The sequence below is a fragment of the Lachnellula hyalina genome (genome assembly GCF_007821495.1).
Source record: "Lachnellula hyalina strain CBS 185.66 chromosome Unknown contig00117, whole genome shotgun sequence".
Lineage (NCBI taxonomy): Eukaryota > Fungi > Ascomycota > Leotiomycetes > Helotiales > Lachnaceae > Lachnellula > Lachnellula hyalina.
In genome coordinates this window covers 54,675-76,541 of record NW_022157231.1, presented here as the reverse complement: position 1 = coordinate 76,541, position 21,867 = coordinate 54,675, and the positions used below count along the sequence as shown (strand labels likewise).

At 47.9% G+C, this 21,867-nt stretch overlaps 6 protein-coding genes across 6 annotated transcripts; 2 read left to right on the top strand and 4 right to left on the bottom strand.

Moving 5' to 3' along the window:
- Positions 1 to 4,576: 4,576 nt before the first annotated feature.
- On the bottom strand, positions 4,577 to 5,069 carry LHYA1_G006841 (uncharacterized protein; the record flags this gene model as incomplete). Its single annotated transcript, XM_031151774.1, is given in 4 exon segments — positions 4,577 to 4,597; positions 4,659 to 4,809; positions 4,863 to 4,955; positions 4,972 to 5,069. The coding sequence occupies 4 exon segments, from the start codon at positions 5,067 to 5,069 to the stop codon at positions 4,577 to 4,579; spliced, it is 363 nt and encodes a 120-aa protein (XP_031003571.1).
- Positions 5,070 to 5,731: 662 nt separating this feature from the next.
- mst2 (Histone acetyltransferase) lies at positions 5,732 to 9,199 on the top strand (the record flags this gene model as incomplete). The annotated part of the gene is made up of 4 exons (XM_031151773.1): positions 5,732 to 6,243; positions 6,290 to 6,369; positions 6,418 to 6,465; positions 6,516 to 9,199. The coding sequence occupies 4 exons, from the start codon at positions 5,732 to 5,734 to the stop codon at positions 9,197 to 9,199; spliced, it is 3,324 nt and encodes a 1,107-aa protein (XP_031003570.1).
- Positions 9,200 to 10,715: 1,516 nt separating this feature from the next.
- Positions 10,716 to 11,934, top strand: LHYA1_G006839 (uncharacterized protein; the record flags this gene model as incomplete). The annotated part of the gene is given in 5 exon segments (XM_031151772.1): positions 10,716 to 10,869; positions 10,888 to 11,108; positions 11,161 to 11,341; positions 11,401 to 11,652; positions 11,696 to 11,934. The coding sequence occupies 5 exon segments, from the start codon at positions 10,716 to 10,718 to the stop codon at positions 11,932 to 11,934; spliced, it is 1,047 nt and encodes a 348-aa protein (XP_031003579.1).
- A 1,046-nt stretch (positions 11,935 to 12,980) lies between these two features.
- mpg1 (Mannose-1-phosphate guanyltransferase) lies at positions 12,981 to 14,226 on the bottom strand (the record flags this gene model as incomplete). The annotated part of the gene is made up of 3 exons (XM_031151771.1): positions 12,981 to 13,877; positions 13,940 to 14,086; positions 14,176 to 14,226. Coding segments are annotated over 3 exons (1,095 nt in total), but the record flags the coding sequence as incomplete, so codon positions are not given.
- A 1,813-nt stretch (positions 14,227 to 16,039) lies between these two features.
- LHYA1_G006837 (uncharacterized protein) lies at positions 16,040 to 16,709 on the bottom strand (the record flags this gene model as incomplete). Its single annotated transcript, XM_031151770.1, has 2 exons — positions 16,040 to 16,365; positions 16,679 to 16,709. 2 exons carry the CDS (start codon positions 16,707 to 16,709, stop codon positions 16,040 to 16,042), a joined length of 357 nt encoding a protein of 118 aa, XP_031003582.1.
- A 2,716-nt stretch (positions 16,710 to 19,425) lies between these two features.
- Positions 19,426 to 21,250, bottom strand: cpp1 (Protein farnesyltransferase subunit beta; the record flags this gene model as incomplete). Its single annotated transcript, XM_031151769.1, has 5 exons — positions 19,426 to 19,690; positions 19,751 to 20,041; positions 20,099 to 20,216; positions 20,263 to 20,390; positions 20,439 to 21,250. 5 exons carry the CDS (start codon positions 21,248 to 21,250, stop codon positions 19,426 to 19,428), a joined length of 1,614 nt encoding a protein of 537 aa, XP_031003581.1.
- Between the last annotated feature and the right edge of the window lie 617 nt (positions 21,251 to 21,867).

The window sequence follows — 21,867 nt, the reverse complement described above, 5'->3', positions numbered from 1 at the left end:
GTCCATCAGTCATACTTCTCAAACTTTGTTCAAGCACACCCAAAGCAAGTCTGGCCGTTACCCTACCCTGATGCCCTACGCTCCCGAACCCTAATCCGAACCCTAATCCAGGACGGGGAAGAACGAGCACTAACTCCTTTGTCTTCGTTTGAGGAGGCCTAGGCCAACGCGAGAGAAGCTGGCCTTCCCCCCCCCCCGTTTGTCAGCTCACCAATCAACCCTGTGCCTATACCTGTGCATCCTCCCGAGCGCCTGTTGTCTCGCCTTGACATTGGACGAGACTGGATTATCAAGGACTGCTGCAGATCTTCGGAGCATACCGAGAAGAGCCTCCACTAGCTAACGTTGCGCAAACCAGCGTCATAACTCTCGAAAGCCCCCGGCACTTTCCCATTGCTGGAGCTAAAGTCTACCTAGGGCATCACTACTTGGACGACGTACGCTATTTAACAGTTGCAAAGTAAGGCGCAACCCAATCTTCAAACGGTCTGGAGGCGGGACCTGAGACCCACAATCATACTATTTCACTTGCGGCCATGCAGTTTCTCTGATAAACCCAGACCACAGTTATTTTTTATTCTAGGCGTATGGAACCAATTCATTCATATAATCGCCCGGCACCATCATTGTCGTCGTCTGGGAACAGGAACACTTTCAAGCACAGAGAGCAGAAGCGGACAACCATTCAAATCCAGTACAGAGAACTACCAGCTCTATGAGCATCACTCACTTTACCTACCAGTTCGCGGACGCGGCCACAGCCCGAGTTTTAGGGCTGAGGAGGTAAACCCCTCCCACACTTGTCGAGCAGAAGTTCCATTCTTCAACAGCGAAGAACCCCGACTAATCATGGTGTACTCCAGCAATGGCTGCGAGCTCGACATCAAGCAAGGACCCGAACGTGCAGTGGTTGCTATTGGAGAGAAAAGTATGTCTACTTTTGCTGTGTGGTTGGAGTTAGCTGACCAGATATTCAGATCGCAAACCCGTCGACCCTCCTCCGGTTGTTCAACTAAAGATCAGCACACAACTAGATCCCGGCCAAAATTACTTACAAAGTACAAGCTATTCTATGCTGGGCGAGAGTTCAAAGCGCTTACTATTTCTCCATAGGCCCCTATTTCTTCATGTCCTGTAGTCTCGTAGGATCGTCGGAAGACAGTCCTTTACCTTCAGGACCTCTAGGAATTGCACTTGCGGGTACTCTTGTGTCATCCCTTCACCGACTGAAAGATAGCGACAATAAAGATGGGGCTTTCTTCGTCTTCGGCGATTTATCCATCAAGATCGAGGGCGTATTTCGACTGCAATTTAATCTCTACGAAATGGGCGACAGAGAGTGTTTCCATATCCGGTCCATCAAATCTGATCCTCTCATGGTTGAGGATGTTAGGAGCTTCCGGGGATTATTAGAATCAACTGTCCTCACTCGGTCTTTTAGTGAGCAAGGCGTTCGACTCAGATTGCGCAAAGAACCTCGATCCTTACTCCGACAACATGGACCAGCTTCCAATAATTACGAACGGCGACGATATAAACAACAAAAAAATAAAAAGGAAAAACTACAATCGTCCAATTCAAAGGATCCACGCAGAAAGATGCAAGCAAAGCACGTCGACCCCAAGCCGCTCCCGATACATTCGCCTCCCTCTCAATACAAACAAATGCCCCGGGGTTATTCCCAATCCACGGCATCCATGAGTGGTTATAGTGATGATACGCTGAGAAGACGCCCCCGGACTGACTCCGAACAAGGATCAACGTTCGGTCAACATCAATCTCTTGACAGTCCTCAATCTTTCGATAGTTTCAATGCTCCATTCGCACAGCAGCAGCACGGTTACTTTACCCAATCTCCTCAATCTTCCGCTATGTCACCCCGAGAACAGTACTCTGCACAAAGTCTGAGCACTCCGGCGGATAATTATTCGTACGATCACTCTCTTCAACAATCACCGCAAGGTCCTTCGTATCATCCGAGTTTTTCACCTCATAGTCAAGCTATGCATTATCATAATCTTATCGCCCCCTCGCAGCCAGAGCGAGCTCACAGCGCACAGGCTTATGGGGGACTTGGGATTGATCAGAGAACGTACATGTCTCCTGCGCTGCAAGCGAGTGGTATGGGCATGCAACAACCCCCAACATATGGGCGCATGAATACCGCCCCTGTCTTTGGGTCTCTAGTTCCTACTACTTTTGGAGATCTTGCGACACACAGCACAAACATGGGAGATGATTTGCTGGGGATTGGAGGCCATTCCATGAATACAACAAGTGCACCAGGAATGTAGTGCTAATGCACACACTTGTGCTCATTAACGTCTCAAGCTAATCTGTGCTTACGGACAGGGGGACTGGCGTTTTTCTTTTAAAAGCATTTTGCCCGGTGGGATTTTTGGAAACAGAGTTTCAATTCAGCGTGTCACATATTCTTTTGATCTTGGTTTGGATATGCATAGCGAGGTTTGCATATTGGGGATGGCACAACAATGGCGGCGGGAGTCATCAAAGCACGGCGAGTGGCGTTAAGTACTAGAGTGAGCGTGCATATACCTCTTACACTATTTCTTATTAGTATTGTTTTTCTTTTTTTCGTTTTCACAACCCCCTAAAACTTATTCTACTGCTTGTTGGTGGTACACCAAGGGGTAACGGCCTGTGTATTGTAGGAGGCCTGGACAAAAGTACATAATTCAGTATATTACTATTAATAGACGACGAAACATCGCAATACAATTCGTCTGAAATCTATCATCTCCAATCTTAAGTATATTTACAGATATACTTCTAGGAATATCTAATACCAGAACCGAATCACTCTGGTACAGTAGGTACAGTAAACCCTAACAGGAACGAACAAGGATTTCTAAAAATCCCTCGTCCCTGGCAAGGCACGGTACGGTACTTAGAGAGACCATGCACATACCAAAGTATATTTCCAGCCCTACCCGGATGGTAAAAAAGTCTAAAAATCCATTGGCAAGGGTGTACCCTACCAGCACAGTAGCCTAAAATTAGATGCCGCAGCCACAAAATTTCCTGGAGAAAGTCCGAAGATCGGCAGGCTTCGGGATAACGCAACGCGTGCAGGGACCATGCGGCGCAAATTTATGTTTATCCAATTTAAATGTGTAAAAGTTTGGAGTTGAATTATTTGAGGATATGGTTTGTATTGTGTGGTGAAGATATATTTTGCTGCGAGGTTTTGGTGCAATTTCTGGTTTGGGGAGTGGGGGTTGGGGGGCTAGTGGGCTAGTGGGGCTAGTGGGCTGGTGGGCTGGTGAAGGAGAGTGATGTGGGTGAGAAAGATGTTTGTAGCTGGTTATGAGGGGCATATATTTATTATTTATGCTGGTGATTGAGGGGCATATTGGTGTCGGTGTCGGTGTTGCTATTTGTTGCTGTAGATTGGATGTATGGTTTTGTCATGTGTAGGTATGTGTGCATGTGTTTCAGTACGTCCCTGTCTGGCATTGATTAATCTTGAAAGTGCTGCTGCATCATCGCATTCCGTGTGTTAGGGAGAAGCGATTTATTACGTCGGACATGGATGGGGAAGACGGGATGATGGAACGTTGCTGAGTGCTTTGCTGGGGCACTGAGATATAGGCGTTATGGTGGTTGATAAAATACGTGTTTGGGCCGCTCGTACGTGGCTATTCCAGATCCATTGATGAAAGGGAAGTAGATGCCAGGCAATAGCTCCAAATGCCCTTGCAACGCATACGATATGGACCTAGTCTATCAGCAAGTATGATATCGCCGCAGCTCGGCTGAAAGGGTTGCACTTGGATTGTAGAAGTGACGGGGTAAGAATATTTGCGAGTGATCAATTGGCAGGTGAAGTCGTGGAACAAAAGTACGGAAAGGAAGATCTTGGACCTAAGTATATTCTCGTAACAGGCTCGGCGAATAACAATATCCTGAGACCCCACTTGTCTATGTAGACACATTGTGGTGAACTCGAGAATTTGAACATACCTGGGCCTTTCTCTGGGTACACTTCTAAGCCTTGCACTTCATTGACGAAACTTTATTAAAAATTCTCAGGTATATAGATAGAAATGATTACAAACCAATTCGAGGCGATCGTTGTTCATTCAGGAAAGTGGAACGGTGAGGATGTGGGATTTTGAGCTTCTATTAACAGAAAACGGAGAAGATTACAAGCCAGAGAACAATGGTACAGTACTGCGGGTGCGGTGTAGAGAAGGGAAATGGAGGATGCTTCATCCTTCAAGACTTGTGACTCGTATGGTAAAGATAACCAGCAAGTGGAGAACCATAACTGGAAATCAAAAATCGTGAAAGAGATTATGACCCCGACACAAAGAGTTGACATAGTGTCACTCTTTCCCTGCACTTCATTCCAATACATGTCACCTTAATATCCTTTGGTAGCCTGCCTGAGGACATAACAATACTGATCCAACTCTGGAAGCATCGCACAATGCATACAATTACAAACAAAATGATATTTCAGTCCGGTGGATTGATGTAATCTGTGTATTCTCTATCCGGTTTCCGGTGTTCCTCACTGAGTCATATGTACAATTCCAGAAAGCCCTATCCTCTAATAGAAGCGCTTCTCCAACTGCAAAGTAGCAAATCAGTAATTGTCTCCAATAAATGCTCATTCTGCGTGGAAAACCTACTCTCCAAGGGTTGTTCAGCTCGAATCCAGGCGGCGCAGTTGGGTTGTCTGTCTGTCCCCGTAGGAATCCCGTCAATCTTCGGTCACGATCCATCACTGTATACTCGTCAACATCGTGAGAACACCCCGAGAAGAGGGTATAAAGTACTTTGCTATACAGAGGTTAGCTATGAAGAAAAGTTGGGGGATTTGCGGGGATACCAACCCTATCCCATTGATCAACTGAATGCCTTGCCCTCTTTCCTCCGTTCTGCATATGCCTGAGCTTCGAAAGTCCCGCTCCGCTAAAGCCAAACATCTGTATCAATTAGTACAAGGCGCCGTAGGGGGCCGGAGCTTCAAATTCGAGATGGGGGGGACTAACGCCGAGCATGATCGCATACGGGAGAAGAGCCTCAAACGGGACGCCCATGGTGTCGGTGATGATTTGATTCTGGGGACTGGGTCAGCAAATACTCCATTGCGAATTGCAATTGCACTGGAAGGTCGCTCATACCAAGTACTGTGGTGGCAGGCGCAATTGCTTGACTGGTAGCGGAAATCTGATGATTCTGGCTTGCTTTGACGTTGATTTAGCTTCACTTGCGTTGCGAGCTCCCAAAAATATTAGTCATCAATTCTGCGGGCTCATGGACGACATCTGGGGATTACGAACGTGAATGAGGCAATATTACAACACCACAACCCGATTTTGAGTCAAACTAAGCTTTATTCACGCGTCGGAAGCATATTGACTTCCACTTCCATCGAGATTCTAATTATTATATTCGAGTTGTGGCCTTAAACTTTCGCGTTCATTATTTTCCCCGCGACCGCCAAGAAACCCGCATCTCCTTACAACGGCCTCTACTACGAGCAAACAATCGTGAAAGCGGTATAAACCACGCAGTCCGGTGCTCTCCATGCTCATAAACATATCGGAGCAAAGAAGTTGACCATCTTGGGCTGGTTTTGTGGTCATATCTGCCGAGGCGCATCGCCCCTGAATCCAACACCTACTGCCCCCGCGGTTCAAGCAGCAATCCTTAAGCGCATAACTTCGGTCACCTACGAATGGTCTACGGCAGATAGAAGATGGCAGCAGCGGTGCTCATGGAGGAGCAGCTCCAACATAGCATCGCGACATCTGAAGAGGATGCGGAGTTCGAAGAGGACGATGAGCTTGGAGGGGACATCAGGGAGGACACTGCAGACGCCTTTGCGGCAAACAATCAGCTACATATCGGCATGATGGCAGAACGGAGCGAAGGAGACGAATCCAACGGAGAAGAAGCCATGTTGTCTGACGAAGATGCTGAGGGTGAGGAGGACGATGAGATGGTGGATCTGGTCCCCCAAAACGGCGAAGAAGAAAGCCAAGATGAAGACGACGAGGACGAAGATGGAGAAGGTGTAGGTGCTGTCAAAATACAGCCTGGCTTGCAAGAGGATGACGAAGAAGTCATGTCCGGAACAGAAGACGATGACGACGAAAGCGTTGGTAGTATGGATGATGCGTCGAAGGACTCGTCAGATAACGAGGTCGAAGTGGAATGGGAACCTGCAGTGGAAGAGGAGGAGGAACCCACGAATCCTAATCGCTGCATGTGCGTATTCTCTACCGAATGATGGTTACCTACTAACGACCCTCAGATTCTGTCAGCAGGACGAAGAAAACGACCCCAGTGAGGAATTTGAGCTATATCTGGCTTGTGGTGTTTGTGGAGATAATGGTTCGTTATGAAGTTTACATGTTTTTTAATTATACTAATATTTTGCAGCACATCGGCAATGCGCCCGAAATTCTCAAGCGCTGAAACCGGATGAGGGTATGTACCACGTGATATGATCAATAGCTGCATCACTGACTAATATGTAGAAGCAGAGACCTGGTATTGTCCAGATTGTGTTTCCAATAATTTGGTCCCAGAAGAGGCTATCCCGGATACCGAAGAAAGTCTTGATCTGGCTGCACGTCGCATTTCCAGGGATAGAATCGCTGGAGACTTACTGCCGTCCCATAGAGGCACTATAAAGCCCGATTCCCACTCTGTGTTCAATCAGCTGATTGCACCTGACGATCCCATGGATGGCTCTCGTCTATTACGCAAACGAAAAACTTCATCCGGTGATGCAGATGCTGAGGAAGTCATTACTCCCAGAAGAAGGACGAACCGGGAGACGGCTAGCTCTAGCAGCTCGAAGCCGCCTACAGCTAAAGGTGCTGAAGTTCCCACAGAAGATCCTGAAGCACTTGTCGATTCGAATGGTGGAGATGACCAACCCGAGACAAACGGTGATCAGGCGCCAACGAGTCCACGAGCATCAAGATCATTACGGCCAAAGTCATCACCAAACTCTCACGCCACGTTCCTCGAGCGATCCTCACAAAGCATCAAATTAGTCTTCAAGGTAGGTTCGGCTGAACTGACCCGCATTCACTCACGGCCTTCGAAACCAAAGAAGAAAAGCCGCCCTACTTCAGTCCCTCGTCCTTCTACCGCAGTCTCTACATTTATCCCCTCCAGCTACCAACACCCTTTCTATTCACTCCATGAAAAGGAAATGGACGAACTGAAGTCGAAGCCATATGGTGGTATTCTGACCGAAATTGAGGCGGATACATCTATGACTCTACCAAAACCCGAACACCGTCGACAATTCGACGAAGCTCGGCAAAAAGCTGAAGAAGAATGGAAAGCTAGGGCGGCAGCCGCCGCTGAAGCATCTGCAGCATCTGGAATAAAAAAGCCTCGAAAAGTGTCTGGTCCTGCAAGTCAAATTGAATATATAGAGTTTGGACAGTATCAGATCGATATTTGGTACGCTGCACCTTACCCAGAGGAGTACAGCCGAAACCAAGCCCTCTTCATTTGCGAGTTCTGTCTTAAGTATATGGAATCAGCTACGGTAGCCTGGCGCCATAAAACGAAATGCCCCTGGAAGCATCCGCCCGGCGACGAAGTCTACCGCGATGGCAACATTTCTATGTTCGAGGTCGATGGCCGGAAGCAATCGCTCTACTGCCAAAACCTCTGTCTCCTTGCAAAACTGTTCTTGGGTTCGAAAACCCTTTACTATGACGTCGAGCCCTTTTTATTCTATGTCTTGACGGAGTACGATGAGCTTGGGTACCATTTCGTCGGCTACTTTTCGAAGGAAAAACGACCTACAAGTCTAAACAATGTATCCTGCATTCTGGTACTTCCAATTTTTCAACGCAAAGGATATGGCCACCTTCTCATCGAATTTTCATATCTCTTGACACGAGTTGAGAAGAAGACAGGATCTCCTGAGAAGCCTCTCTCGGATATGGGACTGGTTTCCTATCGGAATTATTGGCGGCTTGTCTTATGTCACTACCTGAAGGATTACAAGTCAGGCGATCTGACCCCTAGCATCAAGAGAATGTCTGATGATATCGGCATGACGCCGGATGATGTTATATCAGCACTCGAGCAACTAAGGGCTCTAATTCGTGATCCTGTCACCGGCGTGTATGCACTGCAATTAAATACAGATCTATACCGCGAAGTCATTCGGCATCATGACTCAAAAGGCTATGCTGCAATCAATCCTAAGAGGCTAGTCTGGACGCCCTATATTATGGGACGCGGTAATGCTTCTGCATTCGACCACGTTCCGCATCTTAACGCAGTAGCGTCCCGGGAGGACTCCGACGACGACGATGATATCCACGAGCAGGGAAAGCTTTCCAATGGTAGAAAGAGAGACTTCGACTTCTTCAATGGAATTAACGGTGGTACGGATAGCATCACCGAATCTTTGGGCAAATTGACCACTGCATCCGGTGAGATCATTAAGGCCGGAACATCTCCTGACGGTGATCTTGCCGAAGGCTCTAGGTCTGTATCAAGAGTCAATGGCGTCTCAAGAAACCTCTCATACTACGAAGCTGCTGCGTCTATTAGCGCCACTCAATTCGAAGTCTTCCCACCGCCTCCAGGTTCTAAGAGTCGTGCCAACCCTCGTTCGTCTCTTTCAAGACCAACACCTCGATCTAGGTCCTCCCTTTCGACTTCCGCCCGCCCTACACCTCAACGCTCATCTAACGGTTCGGCACGGCGTCATTCTAGTGCGCGAAGCAGTACCGGACGCAGAAAGAGTGGTGGAACGGGTCGGGGCCCTGGACGATGGCCAAAAGGATCCACTAAGAGGGATTTTGGAAATGCGGACAGTGGCCCTGGGTTACCGCCTAAATTAATGAAGCAGAGGAGCAGGCTAGGGAATGAAGTACTTCTTGGAGATGAAGAAGAGGAAGAAGATGGGGAAGAGAGGAACGATGAAGAACATGATATCGACCAAGATGAAGAGGAAGAGGCTCTCGAATTTGAGGATACACCTGCTCCTCGAAGAAGGAGAGACCGAGATTCGGGCCGAGGCAAAGGCCTTGGCAAACCGCCCATCGGGGGTAAAGGACTCGGCAAGCTGGTGGGGATGGGGAAAGGTCCCTTGGTGGAAGATAATGGAGATCAGGAAATGGATGATGCTCCTTTTTTGGAAGCGAGCGAGGACGTTGACGCGGAAGGCGAGGACGAGTAGAACACGACATAACATATCACTTAAGAGGCGTGGGTCATTGTATTTGGTATTGCGTTCAGGCAAGGGGTTCGGGTGTGCTTTGGGGATCTTGCGGCTTGAGGATACCTCAAAAGACTGGTTTATTTGAGGTTTGCTGGTTAGATGATTTTACGGCGCAATTTTCCCTGTACCAGTACGTCTCGATTTCTCGACGCCCGAGATCATTCATGTATATATAGGAAGCATTCTATGGCTGGTGCAGTGGTGCTGCGGTGTGGTTTCAGCTATTGCGAGATTGCTTGGAAAGCGAGCTGTGACATGGAACGAGCATTCATCATCGGTCAAAATGATCAGGAAAAGTTTCTGGCTTCCAAGATACTGCATCGAGTTTGTTGGGAACAGGATGCATATAATCAATCCGAGCTTTCTCAATCGTTCTCTCGATCACGTTCTTATTGCCTACAGTGCCGTCCATGCTTTGGGTTCACTATCCAACATGTCAAAGACACCAAGTTCTGTCTCAAATGCGTTCTCATCTCGTCCCACACCTGCCCTCGTCGTGGATACAAAGTCCGTCCCATGCCTTTAAAGATAGCGTTTCGAAATAGTCGCCAACAGTCAACTCATTTAATCCACCGATTGAAAACAAACGAGAAACAAACAACAGGGTAGTATCTCATGCCTCCTAGCAGAAATCAGCTCATCGGACGATAGATCGCACTCGCTTCTTCGTCCAGCGATCCACATATGATTATCTCTGATACAGTCCAGGGCTGCGCAGCCGACTTCTGACTGCCTAGACAAATATCGCAGTGGCAGAATTTCAGAAAGTCGTTTGACCCGCTGCCAAGTAAAACCTGTCAATAGGCGGATTTAAAATAAATACTGTGGTCAAGCCAATCATGAAACCGGTGCTTGTTTCTGGTTACGGGCTCGCTCTGGCAGATCAGGCGTTTGAGAAAGGCGGAGTTGCCTAATGCGGCATCCCGTAACCCCCCTACTACCGCGCTATAGCCTCCCGCGAAGCAAAAATGTCTTGCAGGTGCACAATCTATACAGTACTCTACAGTATCCGAGCTTTAGCAAGTGCAACCGCGAAGATCTTCTACTTGCACTGTAGCCGCTTCTTTGAGCTTTTTTTTATGGAGACGCAGGCTTTATTGCACTTCTCATCCTAGCTGCCGCCGTCAGGGGGCGGCTCTTGCTTCATGGATTCCATGTTTCCCCCCAAGGTCCCTACCACACTACTGTACAGTCCTATGATATGATGACCATCGATGAGGGACTTGCGATCCACCCGTTTTGCAACGAGTGTTGTTACAGACGGTAGTTGTTCGGGCGTTCCAGTACCAGCCATCACAATGTGAGGTGAGGGATGTTTAAAAGGAAGCTCATTATGCCCTCATCGTCGTATCTCATCTTTTTCGCTTCACCATCATTTCTCTTCTTCAGGATCCAGGCGATTCGTTTATTTTCTTTCTAACTTTAGCCATTCTTTTTTTTTCGTGCTGGACACCCTTCCTTCCATATAACCAATATGTTCTCCAAATCTTTCTTGTGTAGCGCGGCTCTGCTTTCACTGGCAAATGCTCACGGTGTAATTCTGGCAGCTCAGGGCGTGGCTGGATCGCCAGCGAGTGTCGGATTTCAAGGTGATATTATGCTGGTGCATCATGAGATTGGAAGATTGAGTGACTGACTCTCTCTAGTCGACCCTGCCTTGGCAAGAAACTGTACAGGAATTAGTCCTTGCCAGCAAGATACCACCATCATCCGCGATGCTGAGATTGCTGCAAACACTGTCAATGAGTGTGGAAGGACAGAATTAACGGGAAACATCGATGTTGGAGAGAATACAGAGAACGCATTAGCCGCCAATGCTGTTACTTCCGTCCAGAAGGGCACGTCGATGACAGTTACCATACATCAGGTTTGTTCCTCTTTTATCTACATCAGAAAGAGTTTGCTAACCTTATATCCAGGTCAATGCTGATGGTGCCGGCCCCTATGCCTGTGACCTGGACCAGACCAGCAATTCTGGAGTCATCTCTCAAAACCTTTCCGTCACCAACAACGTTCCTGGCGTAAACGGTTTATCCCAAGCGAAGACCACCGACTTCAACATTACCGTAGCAATGCCCGCCAACTTGGCTTGCACCGGAGGTACTTACCATTTCCCATAAAGTATCAATGTTCTTTTCACTAATATAATATCTTTATAGGCTCAACCGGAAACATCTGCACAGTCCGCTGCCGCAACAACGCCGTAGCAGGACCATTTGGAGGTTGCTTCGCCGTCCAACAAACAGACGTAACCCCCACAACAAACTCAGCAAACCAAATCAACACCTCGCAATCTAAATCGGCAGTCGATTCTCAGGTCAAGGGAAACCAAGCCGACCTGCCAGCTGCGGTTGCAGCAAACCAGGAGCAGGGCACTACTGATCAACTCAAAGCACTCTCTTCAGCAGATGGTAAGCACACATCCTCTCATCCACTTCAATCTAAAAGTCCTAGCTAACGGTGGAACCGCAGCACTTGGCGGTGTCGCGGTAACAACAAAAGCTTCCCCAACCCAGTCTCTGGCCCTCGACAACGTAGGCGCCAACGCAGCAGTAGCTACCACCAGTGCGGCAGCAAGTGCGAAAGCTGCCTCGACTGCGACTACGGGGAAGAAGGGAGCGAAAGGTGCTAAGAACCAACGACGGGACATGAGTTTGAAGTGGGCGCGGAGAAGTCTTGATGGCAGCATGTGAGATGATGGAGGGCTTGGAGGTTTAGATAGTTAGACTGGGTGGTAGTATGTAAGCATTGGAATGGTTTTGGGTTTTTTTAAAATTTGTTCCTGCTTTGTGCACTGTGTGCCAATGTTTGCTTTTCTGTATATATATATGTATGTATGTAGATGATAGAACACAGAGTGGTTAGGATTAGCGGTTTGAGCGCTGAATTTGTCATCTATCTTCAACTGCCTAGCAGATGACCAAGTTTTAATCTTCAATCTTCAGGTATTGCATGATAGATTGATTAACCAGCGCAAGCTCCTGCGTCAACGAGTTTGAGGAGGTGAAGATGATGTTTAGGTAGACTTTCAACCCAAACTAATACTATCATCTATTTTGAGAGAGTTGCGATCTGGAATGACGAGGCATCTAATTTCTACAACATGCCTTTATGAAAGCTCCATCGCTCTAATGTAACCTCCATGTCTATCCAGCCGTCTACAACAGCACGATATCTATGTTCTGTCTGCCTTACCCCTTAATCATCCTTCCTAATTAATCTTAGAAGATTTTATAATCATGTTCCATTTGCGCAACTAATTCTCTGTTTGTCTGTCTGTTTCTTTCACGCTAGGCTTGGATCGAATAGTACATACAGTATGCAGAAGATGGTTTGATCAAGCAATACATTTTTGCTTACTTCATAACATGCCCCATTTTGGTCTACCAGCCTACCAACTAAGCAAGCAGGAAAGAATCTTAGCCACCACCCCCTACGACGCACAACCTATGTGTAAGGTAATTATCTAAGATTATCAACATTTACACGAGAAGCCCAACCTCCTTGCCCAGACATAACTATTTTCTGCATGCACGCATAACTATCGAAAGTCCATCCACGAAAATCCCAACCTGCCACAAGACGCCATTTGCAAAACCCAATGCTTGCCATCTGTTCAGTAAGAGAGAGAAAGATATATGAATAGACAGAAAAGAAGAGGGGAGAATGCACCAGCGCTCCTTTTGCGCAGACAATGATGTTCCAAAACCTGAACTGAATTCAACTACACAATACCCCCTCACATGATGATCGATGGCACGTCAACGTTGACCTTAATGCTCTTGTGCGGCAGGATGCTTCCACCGTTAACGTAGATCTCGTCGCCAATGGTAACATCGTCACCCAGGACACTGACGTTCTCCAATCGTGCCCATCTCCCAATGGTGGAGTTCCAGCCGACGATGGTGCTCTTGACCCAGGCATGATCCTTGACTTTAGATCCCGACAAAAGGACACAGCGTTGCAGGCGCACGCCGTCACCGACAACGACATCTGGACCGATAGTGACGTTGGGGCCGATTCTGCAGTTCTTGCCAATCTTGGCAGAAGGGTCGATCAAGACATTGCCTCCGTGCACGTACGGAGTATTCGGGGGTGTGAGAAGCTTGGATCCCTTCTTTGTCAGGGAGGAGAGGTAGAGGCAAGTTCCGGACAGGAAATCCTTGGGTTGTCCGACATCCATCCAGAAGCCCTCCAAGTCAAATGAGTGTAGTTTTCCATCGGCGCAGATGGATGGGAAAGTCTCTTGTTCGATAGACGTAGGGCGAAGCTCGATGCGCTTGAGTACGCTGGGGTTCAGGATGTAGATACCAGCATTGATACGGTTTCCGACGAATTCGACAGGCTTCTCGACGAAGCGGTCAATCCGCGAGGCGTGGTTTGCCTTGTGAACGACGACACCGTACTTGGAAGGTTCTTCAACCTTTGTGACGATGATGGTACCCTCGTCGCCGTGGGCTTTGTGGAAGGCAGCGAGATCCGCAAAGGGGTAGTCGCAGATAACGTCAGAGTTCAAAACAAAAAATGGCGCATCATCCTTTCCAAGGATTGCTTCCGCCAGCTTTAGGGGGCCTGCAGTGCCAAGGGGCTCGGATTCGATGGAGAAGGTAATCTTGACGTTGAATCTTTCTTCGTACTATTTTGAGAGCAATCTCAGCATTAATTTTGATTTTAATAAAGCAATTGAGTGCCACTAACCTCTGCCAAATACTTTTCCATCACCTCTGGGCGATAATTGACGGCCAAGACAATATCTGTAACTCCTGCCTCTGCCAAAGCCTCGATCTGGTGTAGAATCATTCGCTTGTTGCCGAACTCGACTAAGGGTTTGGGGAGAGTGAGGGTCTGTAATTTCGTCAGTCATTGAAGACGTAGGTGAGGCGCCGAGTATCTGCGGGCGCGCATTCGAAGATCATGGACTGGGGATAACGTACGAGAGGGCGCAGACGGGTGCCGAAGCCACCGACGAGAATGAGGGCTATTATCTGTGTCAGCAAAGAGGACTTGTAAATACTATGCTGTGGGCAAACTTACCCTTCATCTTGGAAGAAGAATGGATTTTTGGCTGGTGGAGTACGGAGTGTCCAAGGGGTCAGTTAGTACCCCCACGTTGTTGAAGAAGCTGGCTGGCTGTTGGTGGGCGCAAGAATGAACGAGATGCGCAAGGCAATTATACAGTTCTCAAAGACTGTGGTGTTGGAAGGCGGTGGTGTATGTAATGGACTGCAATGGATTGAAGGAGCTGTGCGGTTGACGAGGACACCTTGCGCTGGTAATAAGTTCGAGGTCCGAATCCCAAATTTCTCGTTTAGCGTAACCTCGTGTCAGAAAAGGGGTACGGCGCCACACTACCACGGTACTACTGTAGTTTCATTTGCTGCGAAATTGTTTTGATTTTATTTGGGACCGTTTCTAGGTAGTCGGTTGAAGCCACACAAACATTCTAATCCAATTATTATTACACGGGATCTTGCGTGCTAGGTAGCAAACATTTAATAACGGATGAGGGAATGAAATGGGTTATAACTCTCGGCGGGTACCCCTTTCAAAGGGCATGTATGTTCAGCGTGCGTAAGCGATGATGGATTGATTGTATTAATAGGTGTGGGGTACCTCTCCTCTTATTTCTGTATGCGTGGGGTGATAATCGCATTACAATCGTACCCATTACAATACAGTGCCTTCTACGAAGTACGAAGTGCAGCACCGGTACATCCACCACTTCTTGTCAGTCACGCACCACGACCACTTTTCCTTCGAATCTCGTGATGCTGACCGACCTCGTATAAGCACGGGGGAGATCGCTCAACAAAGCTTTAAGCGCCACAGCCGGCTCTAAGGGCTGGAGCGATAGTTCTTATTTTTATGCTTGAATGTTCGTGGTTCTTTTGAATATTGATCCTTTCGGATCCGCCGAATGCATTGCCGCCGTGTCTCGAGTCTCGACAAGGCGAGAGCCTCAACTTGTTAAATCAACCTACTACTATTAATGTATATCGGAATACGTGGATAGACGATGAGTTCTTTGCACTCCTGACTTTCTGCCTTCTTCTTGCCAAGTCAAGGGGGTGCGTGGTGTTTATGAGCTCATATTCACCCATTGACCTATCACATAAGATTCTCGCCAAGTTCAGATTCGCAGACTGAAACGAGAAAAACGAATAGACAGGGAAACATTTTAGAGGTTGCCCAAAGTACCTTTTATTCATCAATCGTTATCATATCATAAGTAAGTAACTTCCTTCCATTTTGCCCAAGTGGAGATTTCCCTTTCCTGCCTGTTCCGAACCTAACTTTTAAGAAATTCGTTCATGTCATACAGAAATGAAACGGAAAAAAGCAACGCTATCCGCCACGCTTGCTAAATGCATAGATCGCTGGAAATGAGAGTCTTCAAGCCGCCTTTCTCAACACCTGCAAGATGCATGCAATTGCAATGCAAAACAAAAAAAGGCCTCTCCGTAATGACAGTTTAGTGAGTCGCCTCATGATATCGGCGCGGATGGTACTGTGCATCCCCATACCGCAATCATTGTCTTAATCGAAAGTTGAAAGAAGAAATCAGTGGGTCATAAAAGTCGTCATTGATTTGTCATTAATCAATGGTCGTCGTTAGATCGTCAAGAAGTTTTCGAGGTTTGGCCGTCATGCTTTTCTTGGTCGTAAATATCATTCTTGCGTTCCTGCTTTCCCTGGGTTTCATCCTCAAGGAAAGCAGGTCATGGGGATGGCCGAGTGTTCAGCCTCGAGCCGACAACCAGTTCTTAGCTGTCTTTGACGTTTCCAGTGAACCGCTCCTTATTCGGAAGATGTTGTGGAACTGCTGCTGCTGACATTGACAGAATGGCTGCGGCCGCCTCCTCTTCTCTTGTGTCGGCCACTGCTCTCATTGGCGGGCAGTCCCTGGACAACGCCATTACGTGCCAGCATGCCTCCATTGACTGAAAAGTTACGGCATACCATAAACGCTCGCATTGCCGCGTTCTCCTGAGCCAGCCCATCGGATTCGTACGCGAGATCTGTCTGATATTCCCGACCATTGACGAGGACTAGGCAGGTAAAGCCCGACGAACTCTTGTACGTCTCGTACATGGGATTACGCCAGCCTCGGCGTCGACACAAACCTATCCGACATGTCAGTGCTTATTCAGACAGCAATTGTTGTGTAGTGCCTTGCTTTCTAGAGATAGAGACAATGGGAAAAAGGGAAATTGAAGAACAGAAGTGGCCAATATCAGCAGAGCTTGGCCAGGTAGTGAAACCAGAACACCACATTGTCTGCAAGTTAATGAGAGATTGACATGATAGATAATGAGGAACCATCTTTCCTGCGGGAAGCGGGAAGTGGGAACACACGAGGGGCCGAAGACTAGATCGGATGAAAATTCCCAAAGGGCTTGGTAAAGGCTTTTCCGCAGGAACAACAAATCGACGTACTCTCCAGATATGCCATATAAAAGCCACCCATTGCAATCCCGTCAACTCTCACTTGTCAATGTCTGACTAGATCTAGATCTCCTTCAGAAACAATTCCGTCGGCCCAGGAATGTTCTACTCGGTGTGCTAAATCAAGTCAGGCGAGGCCAGGGATATTGATGATATTTGCCCAAGGTGCTGACGTTGAAGATGCAATTGAGCCCAATCTCGTTGTATACAGGGAGCGATGCACACAGATAATGATGTGTATATGAAGAGAAGAGCGTTTGGACAACGTCGAGGTGATGAGAGTAGGGCTGATTGATTGAGTGGGTGGTCTAGGGGGATTGGTGCAGGACTTTCGTCCATCAACGGCGAGACATGTGTGATTTATTGCAGAGTCTGGTGTTAGCGCAGGACAAGGATCATGGACTGGACTTCCGTAGAAAGATTGAAGCGTTGCTAAGATAGGACGAAGGGTTGAACAGCTGCAAGTCATGAATGCGGCTCTGTAAGGGTTATGTGCTGGCGATGGCCGTTGCCAGTCGATAAATGTCGAGACGTTATTAGGCAACTCCACCATAACATGGGAACGCATGCTAGGGGACGATCTTTGATAGCTCAGAGGTATCAATTCGCCGTCCAAAGGCCCGTCTGCAGCTACTGAAATTGTAGATGCAGAAAGGTGGCAAAAGGGTCAACACCCGCTCCATAGCTCCCGGGCAAAATTTGGTAATTGTTGCAGAAAAACCCAGGAAGAAGGGGCAATATCTTGGCGCTCTGCAAAAAATACACGGTCCATATTTTTCACTGTGTTCCATTGAGTTCCGCTGGGCTGGCCGCTAATGCAACCAAGTCGATGGTTGGATGCAGGAAAAACGTCAGAGATTCAGTATGTATCGTTAGTCCAGGGACACAATCCTCCATATCGAAAACAGACCGGAATAGTCATGGTGCAACAGCTTCAACTGGCTAAAGTATAAGGTGCTTAATAATAATGGGGGTCCTTTTCTGCCCCGCACTACATAAACGTCCTTCCAGTCGTGGTGCATATGAATGTCGCGACTACCACGGCGTTTGACGCGGAATGACTGGAGTAGGGCTTGACACGAAGTCGGTGAGCCAGTCAATGCATACAGAGTGGCTGTATACCGACCTTGATCAACGATATTTCTCCCAGAATTACAGTACTCCATCTCTGTGTACCAGTGGTGGGAATGGCGAAAAAGCGCGAGGCAAACAGCCATGCCGACCAACTAGCCGAGCAGGGTATCTCACGCATGCAATGACAACTCATCGTTCCACGTCTTAAGCAGTAAGGCCAATATGCCGTGAAGATTGAAAGAGGTATACGGCAGAGTATATTAAGCAATGCGAGAGGAGTTCAAGGGAACCATATTATTTCCGTGGGGAAGGAGGAGCTGCTGCTTTCATCTTTCCTCGATGCTTCTCCCACTCACTCGAGAATGAGGGGCAAAGAGTGAGAAGAGAGAACAAGGGCTGCAGGGTAGATGGTTTGGTGAACCCGTCGCAACGGCTATTCGATTCTTTGGATTGCGTCTTGCCGGATTCGAGACAAACTAAGTACTCTGTGCCTGTACCTGAGTTTTGACTCCCATCTAGCCCGATACCCCGGCCCCCCAATGAAGCTATCAAGATAATGCAAATCCAAACCAGAGATGGTCAGGAGAAGCATTGTCCTATCGCCTGGACAGGCATCAGCTCCAATTATCTAGCCATGACAAGGGAGGGAGGGGAGCGAGGGGCCTCCAGTGTTCTGTGAGCCTGTGGCGGGAAAAACGTATGCTCTGCATGCGTCTGCAGAAGTCTCCCCCACTATGAAGTAGAGGCGAGCCGTTGAAAAGCCTGGGACCGAGCGGAGAAAATGCACTCTGCATGCGCTGAGCTCTCGATCCCACGGACCCGTCCTCAGGAGACTTTCAATTCTGTCGTGACTTGACGGAGTGTGGCCTATATACTCCTGCGTTGCCCAGCAGCACGGAATGTGATGAATATGCCCTCACACTTGAGATGAGTTGCGTTGAGGTGGAGGTGGAAGTGGATGTGTTGACTGAAAGAAGGAGCTCCATGCGCCAATCATTTCTCGCCAAACTGTTCCAGTGGCCTGACGTTGGCCAACCACCACCAACCACCCTGTAAACAAAATGCGAACCACTGCAGCTCCTCTGCTATATCTGACATGTCAAATTTTCCTTCTGGAGATGCATCAGTTGTTGGAAAGATGAGGATAATGTGTTTTGCCGCTGTCATTAAATTCCTGGGTTAAATGCAGATACCCGTTCGCCATCCATCAATCACGTCCAAGTCACGTTTTAGCGGCCGATGACAACTCTGCATGAGGATTGGTTCAACCATGCGATTGGTTTCCTGTACCTATCTTAAACTTTTTTCTTTTCTTTTCTCTACTTTGATGTGGCGTAGAGCACAATGTGGTACAGTGCTATAACGTCAATTCCCCCCGAATCTTGTTTCAAAAAGAACAGGTGTAACATATAGGTAATAACTCAAGACGCCGGCTTACCCCCCTTGCCACCCCAAATTCCGGGTTCTCCAGTTTGCACCGTGCAGATACAGTCAGACCGTAACCCTAATTACCTTCAAATGCCCCGCTCGACCAGATTCCGATGTCACATCTTTTTAGGGAGCCCTTCCCAGTAGCGATCCAAGATTCCAACGCCATGGCGATACATATATTGTTACCACCTTTACACCTTACACTACAGATATAATTAACCATGCATATGCTGCTAGAACCCACCCTTTGAGGAGAAATAAGCTCTCATTTCCTCGGCAGCACCTTCGGAAATCACAAAGACTGGATGTAAGGTTTTTAATCGATCCTCTTCGTCGTATATCTGCGAATCTTCAACAAAGATCTCGGATGTCCACTGATAGGGCGAGCTTAGCGTTCCACTGCTTTCCATCTCCATGGGCGAGGCGTTGAAATGCCATTTATGTTGTGCTGAGCTAAGTCCTGCTAGGACATAACATGTGTGGTAGGAGTCAGATGAGCTATGTAGGTGTCAGCAACTTGTGTGACGAGTGAGATATACCGAACGGGGGCTGTCTTACTGGCTTGGCTTATCTCGTAGCCCTCCACGCTTTGACTGGTCTTGACAGCAACACATAATGTATCTGATGAGGCCTTCTCTGCTGTAAAGGCTTCTTACAGACGACTGAGGGCCATTGCCAGCACCGGGAGAGGATGGACCATTGACACAAGCTTCAACAAGAGGCCAACAGCCTCCAACCCAATGGCTATAGCAACCATCTACTAGTTTGTTCGTACGTCCCGCAAAGCCACCTTCCGGAGCGTATTGGCGAGCCGAAAGCCATGATATGAGAAGGGGTACGTCAAGGTACCTATGGATTGTGAAAATTAGCAGTCTCCTAACATTGAATAGCTTGAAAGAATCGTACTTGGGAATTATAACATGTGGGTCGCCAATAATACACAAGCAAGCTAAGGCACAAAAGGCGTAGGCCCCATGAGCTTCCGCATCCGGCTTTGTAGATATCCCACCTTCAAATGTTTGACCTTGAGGGAATTAGTCTGCTCCTGTACTTTGTGGAAGAGTACTCACATCGCCCGACCCATTCAGGGAGGCCTGTGAGGAACGTTGACCCTTCACGTGACCAAGCAGGAGATTCTCGTGGTAGTTCTAGGGGTAGGTCGAGGAGGGTCATTATTACAACTGCGATATATGCTCCACTAATGAAGTCAATAACAGAGCCGATCCTACGGATATGAGAGCCTCACCGTACATCTTCCTCGCCTCCTACCGCCATCTGGAAGCCTCCGTCAGGTTGTTTCAAAGCCCCAAGCCACTTCCACATTGCTTTGCGGTCGATGAGATCGAAAGCTTCTTTCCCGCCAACCATAGCCAAAGATAGTAGAATGGCATATGTAGGTGCTAAATGTGACATCTGGCCATTTCCTCCACCAAATCCTCCTGTGGCATTCTGAATAGGCCGAACAGTAGATATAAGTCTCTCCTTATATTCCGAAAGATCTTCTCCCAGCGCATGAAGACCTGCTAGGACCCAATAAAACATCCATGGTCTGCTCGCATCAGCCGCAACGTATGGAGCAGGAAGCTTCCGCAAGTTCTTGTGAAGGAATTGCACATGTCTCTTTCTAGCCAGATGAGGTAGTCCATGTGCGTTGACATGTATATGTTCCGCCCCGGAAAGAAAGGGGAGGATTTCGCAAATAGTCTTGTCTTGGACCTGGGATGTCTGGGTATTGAGAAGATCTCTGATCAGAGGTAGTGACGTGTAAAGATCGGGAATCAAGCTCGCGGTCGCTGCTTTTGCCGACATTGTGAAGGGTCTTTTCCAGGTCGTGTAGCTAGGATCAATAGCCTCGCCTTCAGCGGAGGTCTCTTCGATGACAAAGCCTGGCCGCTGGGGTTGATCCTGGGTTTGGTGATTTCCGTACAATAAACGGTCAAAGGTACTGGAGGCGGAAGACGAAGCATCTGAAGCTGTATTCGCGCTTCCGACTGGCATTCTTCGTTGTTTGAAAGCAACGCTACGGCGGAGCCTCTTTCCTTTGATGAGGAATGTCATGTGAGGCTGTCATCTGAAATGGGGCATTGATTCGCTAGAGCTTGACTTGAATATTTCATTGGTTGGGGTCGGGTTTTTTTTGTCACATTTTAGCGATGGCTCACGACGTTCCTTCCCTTCCGTACAAGAGATCAAGATCAGATCAGACTCGCTCACGGACCGTAGAGTGGCCAAACCCACAAAACACCACAGTACAGTGCACTCCCAGCCTTTCAGATCTTATTTTCTTTTTTATATTCGCCTTTCTTTCTTACTGTTATTATCAATAAGCCTCTAATATGCAAATGCTATATGCCCAGCCTAGTCTTCCCTGGTGCCTGCAGTTGCGCGAGCATATTTCAGTAAATTCAAAGTTACCCCTCGCACTACTCAGTGACCCCGCTATCAGATAGTTCCCGCTGAGATAAGGTGTCACGGTGCAATGTATTTCTTGAATCCAAGACATTTTCATTTCTCACACTCCAAGACAGATCGTGCTGTGTCTTGAGGCGATACACTGCAGCCCGCTGACGTTCATTTGCCGCACTGCTACCAGCTCAGCCAATTGATCTTGCAGTGGGTGGCTGTCTGCATGGCTTTGCATCGTGTGCATGAATATTGAGGCGGGGACGGCAGCG